An 8,307-nucleotide genomic window follows, 5' to 3' on the forward strand; every position below is an offset into this window, starting at 1 on the left:
TATATATATGTAATATTTTATTTAAAAATTCATTTTATATTACATTTTTTGGGTTCGTTTACTTTTTATGTTTGAATAAATGTATTTTATTAAGTATAATAAATCATGTCGGTACTATAAAAAATAATAATTTTTGTTGAATTATTAATTTTTGTGAATGAATAAAGTATATACTCCCTCTCTTCGAGTCGAAGGTACTTATTTGACTTTTGCACGCGGTATAATAGTATTTTATATATATGTAGTGTAACAGAATAATGTAAAATTTATTTGACCTTTCGTATTAATGAAACTAAAAGAATAAGAACAATAAGCAAGAACTATTTTATTATTTAATTGAGAGATAATTTACTAAAAAGAAAAACAAATATATTTGACTCAGACGAAAGAAAATAATATATATTGCATTAATGTACAGCGACAGAATTGGTTGTAAAATTTCAAAGAGAGATATTTATTTATATCGATTCAATGTTATATTTTTTTATTTTTTCCCGACACAGATAAAGAAAATAAAAACAATGTACAAAGATTAAATAATTAAAGAAAAATTCAACAAAATTATATAAACTTTAATACTCCATCCGTCCACTTGTAAAGTTTAATTTATTTTTTGCGTGTTGATATTTGAATATTAATTATTATATCAAAACGTAGTATAAATTAAAAAAAAATGACAAAAATACTTATATTAGTGTCTTATAATACTAATAGAACGACGTTTATAAAAGAATCATATACATATAAATAAATGTAAATTTATTAAGTGGACGGAGAGAGTATTTTTTACTAAAATAAAAAATAAATAAATAAAATAGAAGTGCAAAGAACAATCACAAAAATATTATTCTTTACACTAAAAAAAAAAAAATTAAAAGAAAAGGACAAATTAATTCAAAATACATAATTTTATTAATTTTACCCTTAAAAAAAAATACTACTATTGTATTTTCTTATAATATTATTGAAAAATCATGCCACTAAAAAATACAAAATGAACAATGTATTAATAATAAAAACATGTGCATAAAATTTTTATTAAAATTTATTATTCTGTTAATTTGAAATTTGATTTCATTTTGTTTACTATATATTTCTTGCATCTTAAATCAAATACATTGAATCAAAATTGTGAGGGTCAAAGTCAACACCAACATTTAATCAAGATGTGTGTAACCAAGGTGTGTTTCTTTGTAATATATATATATATGTATAAATAATTTTTATAATATTAACTTGCAGTCATTTTTATTTTTTATTTTTATAACCTGAGAATTCGCGTAATTACCTTTCGGTGTATTTTTGGTGAAATTTTAATCGAATCTAATAGCCTGTAAATTTTTATTTTTTAAATTTTAAAAACACTTTTGTTTTTTCTTTACAATTGCAACATTTTAAGTTGTTCTTTCAAGAACAACCTCGAACAATTTTATACATATTTTTATTTCAAAACTCAATGTTTTTTTTTAAAAAAAAAAAATTCGTACAAGGGTAAGTTATATTGCACATCCTTGTATTTTATGAAAATAAAAATAAAATTAAAAAAAAATACGTACCTTGCATGAAACTCTATTGTATAAGACAAAATATCATTTTCGTCCAAAAATAACAATAATTAAGAATTTAAGATGAACATATATTTTAATCTTTAGACAAGAATCACATGATTAGGAAACAATCTATCAACATCAAACTTTTTTTTTTTTTTTTTTTTGGAATGGACTATTATATTAAAATTTTCAATATGTTTATTTTATAGAATATATGATCATCTATGCGATAGGCATGTAATTCTTAAAAAATTACAACATAAATTTTATCTAATTTTTAAATAAAATTGGAGAAATAAGTTATCAATCCAATTTATTTTATTTGTTTTTATTACTAAAAAGTTCTAATAAAAAAAATTACAATGTTTATTTCCATTCAATACAAAGTTATTTTCATAATAGTGTTTAATTCTTATTCGTGACTACTTTTGGACAATAATAATATTCTCTCTATCATTCACATTTATGTATATTTTCATTATTTGATTGTCATCGATTTTTTTTCTTCTTTTCTTATTTGGTAAAAATATACTATTTTTTCTATTTTTTATTTACTATAATTTGTTATTTTTTTTTATCTATTTTTCTTAAAATTCATTTCTGGTCAAATAAACATACATTTTAATAAGGGATTGAGTACATTATGCAATTTACCCACTCTATATACAATGACAAATCATTGAAGATTTTAGTAAAATTTCGAAGTATTTGAAAGAACTTCTCTAATAATATAAACTTCTAATTATTATAGTTCCAAATATTTTTTGATATTTCAAATATCAAAACTGACATGGATGTAAAAAAACAAGAGAAACTAGAAAGGTTTTGTAAGAAAAAAAACTTTCGAAAACAAACAGAAAATTGTTGAACCCAAATGGTGTGTTTGTTTTGTGAAATTGTTGGAAAATAATTTTTTTGATGTAAAATATAGAAAATTGTGTATGAAATATAAAAATGGTGAATATGTGTAGTGTATTATCTTTTTTTGAAAAAATATGTAAAATAAAATTGTTAAAAGAATAAGAACAAGTTTTTCGAAAAATCCTAATGCTCTTATACCAATGTTGTATTTTGATACAAAAAACTTGAAATAAAAACGAATCAAACACATTTTTAAACTTAAATGTTTGTATTGAATCGAACCAAAGTAATAAATATGAATTTGTAAAAATGTTTGCAGTGTTGAGAATGATTCAAATAGTCAAGTAGGTAACCACTAAAATAGAAAGTGGTTGACGAGTCAATAACAAAGTCAGAAATTGTTAGCTTTATCCCTATTTCTCTGCATCAATTTGTTTAATTTTTTTTAGTCTACTTGGGAAATGCCTATATATGGCTGCACTGAATTATCAATAAAATAGAGATATTTGTTTAATATATTCTTATGGTGTTCTTGTGATCTGTTGCCTCTAACATTTCTGATATCAGAGCTAGATTTACAAACTTAGGCTCCTCAATTAGCCTACTGAAAAAGGCGTCAAGCATTATGAATGCTTCCCAACAAAAAATTCTCATCTTCAAAGGTGATGCATATAAGTTTTTGAGTATCAAACTGAAGACCTTGTTCAGGTCACAAGATCCGTGGGAATTTATTGAAAATAGAATCTCTGCAACACATCAAGATGATAAGGAAACAGTCAAGAACGATGCAAAAGCCTTATTTCTCATTCAGCAAGCCGTCAGGCAATTTTCTCACGGATCGCCACTGCAACTTCAACAAAGAACGCATGGGATATCCTCAAAACTGAATATCAAGGACCTGCAAAGGTAATTACAGTAAAATTGCAATACCTCATAAGAGATTTTGAAATAGTAGTCATGAAACCTAATGAGGCGATACAACACTATCTTGCTAGGATTTCGGCTATTGTCAGCCAAATGAGAGCATATGGTGAGAATGTGGACAATGTTACTGTTGTGTCCAAGATCTTAAGAAGCTTACCTCATAAGTTTGATAATTTAGTTACAGCAATAGAGTAGTCTAAAGATCTATCTACTTACACAGTGGATGAACTCATGGGCTCTTTACAAACACATAAAGTCAGAATTAACAGAACCGCGGAAAAAGAATAAGAACAGGCCTTCCAAATGCAGGGGGAGCAAGCATGTGTTGCATCAAACCGGGGCAGAGGTAGTGCTACGTCTCGAGGAAGGGGACGTGGATGGATGAGTATGATTCAATGCACTCACTGCAAACGTTATGAGCATAAAGAGAATGACTGTTGGAGTAAAGAACCGTGCACCTACTGCAACAAGTACGGACATAAAGAAAAAGACTGTTGAAGTAAAGATACGCAAGTGCAATACAAATGAGAAAAAGACTACTTATTCATGGCGAAGATAGGCCCTCAAACCTTCTCTGATGAAGTCTGGTTTCTTGACAGTGCATGCTCAAACCACTTAACAGGTGATAAGAAAAAATTCAAAGAACTCGACGAGATACACAAATCACATGTTAAACTTGGGGATGATAAACAAGTTCAAATTGAAGAAAAATGAAATGTTGCTATCAACATTGGTGGGCACACAAAACTAATTAAGAATGTTAACTACGCTCTAGGTTTAGCCCATATTTGACAAGCGTAGGATAGTTGATTGATTTTGAATATTTTGTGACATTTGAACAAAATGCTTGCATGATCGAGAAAAGAATTGGTGAAGTGCGGCTGGAAGCCAATATTTATTTATATCATGACAAAAAAAAAAAATTAATTAAAACTTTGAAAAAAAAATACTTATAACTCACTTGTGATTTAAAAATTTCCATCATTCTCACTCATAATTTTCATAATCTAAAAATTGCATTAACCCTCTTGTACTATATTTTCAAAATACAAAAAAATTTCATATAATTTTCAAAGAATTTTATGCAATATTAAAAAAAAAGAAAACACTCGTTCTTCATCCGTCTCTTAACACTCTATCTATTTTTATATTTTAGTTTGTCACATAACAAAATATTCATTTTTTTTTTTTAGTAATTGTACTATCTACCTAACGTTACAAATATTTTTATAATTTACAAGATATTATACAAATATCATTATTTTTATATTATACAATACTAATATGATTAATTTAGTTTTTTTTCATCTTTATTTATACTACATCACAATATATACTAATACTTTTAAAACTTCGTGCAAAAAGTAAAAATGATAGATAAATATAAGACAGATGAAATACAATTTTTAATCTATAAAAAAATATATAATCTAAAATTTTCACAACCTAGACAAGCCCTTATATAACAATAGAAATTTCCTGTTGGCGTGAACATTACCTCCTTAATTTGTCTTCTTCATTAATTCTCTCTCTTCGCCGGCGGCGGAATATTCCGGCAAAGTTCGAATTCCGATGGGACGGAGTCCGTGCTGCGACAAGACAGCTGGACTGAGGAAAGGGAAATGGACAGCAGAGGAAGATGAGAAGCTCATTAATTACATCAGCATCCATGGCGACCAAGGCTCCTGGAGATCCCTCCCCCAAAATGCTGGTAGGTAATGGATGTTCAATTTTCATATAAGTTTTGGAATTTTGCCAAAAAAGAAAAAAATTTAATATTTATGTAAGATAGAAAATAAAAATAAAAAATATTTCGTATATATTTTTTAAAAATATATACTACATCTCTCCGTCACAGTAAACTTCTCATTTATATTTTTCGTCATTATTTTTAATATTAACAATATATTTTATATTTGTATAATTTTTTTATATATATAAATCTCATTGTATTAGTATATAAAACAGTAATAGAAATATTTTCGTCATTTTCTCTTAATTTATATTATATTTTAATATAATAATTAATATTCAAAAATCAATATTAAAAAAATAAATAAATGGAAACAAAAGAAGTATTATATATATATATGTATGTATAAACAAAGCCTAATTCAACGAAATATAAGTTAGTGATATATGGGATACTTTGGAAAATATATATATATATATATATTGAATAAAATAAATAAATTAGGTGTATTTTTTTTTAGTATTTTAATTTGACCGTATTTTTTCACATTAATTCTAATGAATTGCAACGATAATATAAAAAATAATTTTATATGAAAAAATAAAATAGATATTATATAAATTATATGAATGTAAATATATAAAATAGTTTTTTTGTAATATTATTGATAAATAATATCAAAAAAATTAAATATTGATAGGTCTGCTCCGATGTGGAAAGAGTTGTCGATTGAGATGGATGAACTATTTGAGATCAGATGTGAAGAGAGGCAACTTTACTCGTCACGAAGAAGAGACAATCGTCAAGCTTCATAATTCACTCGGAAACAGGTATCATTATTTCTCGATATATATATATATTAATTATATTTCGAGTCGAGTTGAGTATCTCATTTTCCGAAACAACTCATACACTTACTTACGTAATCAATCTTACTTCAATAACTATATATTAAAAATAAAAAAAAATTTATTAAATCCACGATGTTCGATTTATTAAATTTGACATTCGATTAATTAAATTTATTTAGCTTGATAATATTTTTTTAAATTTTATTTTTGAAAATAATGTCTTGAGATGTAATTTTTGTAGTTATTTTACTATTATATTGTAAAGTACATTTTATATTATAATTGAAAATAAATTATATTATCTTAGTCCCCTAAAAATATTCTGATTTACAAAAAAAAATAATAATATTTTTTATGAACGGAAAAGTAATTCTTCTTCTGTCCACTTACAATGTCTACATATTTCTATTTTGGTACGTTCAATTACAAAGTTAATATTTCATTAAATACCCTACTTTTTTCCACAAATACCCTTATTTTACATCACATCATTACTTTTACACAAAAAAAAGTAAAGGCAAAAATGTCATTACATTACTTTTAACTACAAACTATAATTAAAATACTATTATTTCTTAAACACCGCGTCAAAAGTAAATATAAACTTTGTAAGTGTACAGAGGAAGTATTTGTGTGAGGAAAAAATTCATATATTTTTTTATGGAAATAGTATAGTATTGAATTAATTAGCACTGTGCAAATTAATCTATTCAGTATATAAAAATATTCCAAATAATACATGTTGCATTGATTGTTAGTATGTACGGTCAATTTTAATATATATATTGTGTTAATATATATTCCTTTCGTCTCTTAATAATTTATTTATTTATTTATTTTCGTCTGTCCTGTAACAAAGTATCTATTTTTTTTAGTAATTATACCATCTACCTAATGTTACAAATACCCTTCCAATTTGCAATATATTACACAAATGTCATTATTTTTATATCATACGATACTAATAAGGGCAATTTAGTCTTTTTTTACTTTTACTTCTACTATATTCTAATATAATAATAATATTTCTAAAAATTCGTACAAAAAATAAATAGATATATAAATATGAGACGGAGAGAGTATTATGTTTTGATATTAAGAGTACTATATGTTGTATGATTACTATCATATGTTGTTTATGTATTTTATTTATATTAAATTAACATATATCGTTAACTGCTAGTTTACATTTCATATATTGCTTGTGTATATTCTATTTTCTCTATTCCAAAACTACAGTCTGAGTTGTATTTGGTATGAAATTTAAGGAATATTGATATTATATTGGTAGTGGGTAAAAAGTACGGATAAAATACTTTTTCGTCCTTGTGAGTATATTAGTGTAAAAAGTAGTGACAATTGTGTAATAATAATGAAAAAGTAAATATAATTTTCTAGTGATATAATTATTTATGGAAATGAGACTATTATTTTAAGACAGACAAAAATGGTAAATAAGACTATTGTATTAGAACAAAGGGAGTCACTATTTTTAATAGTATTTCTTTTATCCGTAATTAATTTACTAATCCCTCCGTCCCATATACCATGTCCACGTTGCCGTTTAATATTTTTAGAGAGAAGAGTATGAGTATTAATATTTTTAAAAAAATGCAAAAAATATGAATATAGTTAAGTACATTATACGGGAATGAAGAAACAGACTGTGTTGCCAGCGTGCCCAGCACGTGACCCTACTAATATTAAAAGCGTAACAAACAAACAGGTGGTCCTTGATCGCCAGTCACCTTCCGGGCCGTACGGACAATGAAATCAAGAATTATTGGAACTCTCATCTCAGCCGCACGATCTACAGGTTCAGATCCCTACGCTTAGGATCCAACCGTCGAGATTCAGACACGCGTCCTGGGCCCCTACAGGGTCATGTCTTGAAAGAGAAACCTACAACTGTGGAAATGGACGGCCCGACCCGAACGGGCGAGAAAGCCGTAATAAATGCAACAATCAATTGTAAGGGAGCGGCTCCGCCGGAAAATGACTTTCCGGCGGAGGCGACGGCGGCGTTGGGCGGAGATGTGGAGGAGGAATGGTGGCGTTATGAATGCGATAGGTTTTTTGAGCATTGGAATTATTATTATTATTACAGCAATGGCGGTTTTGATGACATTTCGGTTTGGTTTTAGCTTAGGGTGTGTTTGACTGGGGTTTGGATTTTAAATCGGGATTTTAATAGTAAAAATTTTTCGATATAAATAATTGTTGATGTGATGTTTTGAATATAATATTGATTTTTAATATAATATAAAAAATAAAAAATAAATATTTAATTTGATATTTTTTTTTAAAAAAAAATTTGAATAATTAATAAAGTTTGGGGAAAATCCCCCAAATAAACACTCCCTTAAGGTATTGTTATGATTATACGGCCAAGCTAGAAGGAGAATAAATAGGGGAGCTAAATTTTATT

At 26.4% G+C, this 8,307-nt stretch overlaps 1 protein-coding gene across 1 annotated transcript; it reads left to right on the forward strand.

Moving 5' to 3' along the window:
* Positions 1-4,881: 4,881 nt before the first annotated feature.
* Positions 4,882-8,057, forward strand: LOC127250528 (myb-related protein P-like). Its single transcript, XM_051273858.1, has 3 exons — positions 4,882-5,046; positions 5,729-5,858; positions 7,606-8,057. Exons 1-3 carry the CDS (start codon positions 4,908-4,910, stop codon positions 8,021-8,023), a joined length of 687 nt encoding a protein of 228 aa, XP_051129815.1. The 5' UTR covers positions 4,882-4,907; the 3' UTR covers positions 8,024-8,057.
* The last annotated feature ends 250 nt before the right edge of the window (positions 8,058-8,307 follow it).

The sequence above is a fragment of the Andrographis paniculata genome, unplaced genomic scaffold (assembly GCF_009805555.1).
Source record: "Andrographis paniculata isolate CXL003 unplaced genomic scaffold, ASM980555v1 Contig37END, whole genome shotgun sequence".
NCBI classification, from domain to species: domain Eukaryota; kingdom Viridiplantae; phylum Streptophyta; class Magnoliopsida; order Lamiales; family Acanthaceae; genus Andrographis; species Andrographis paniculata.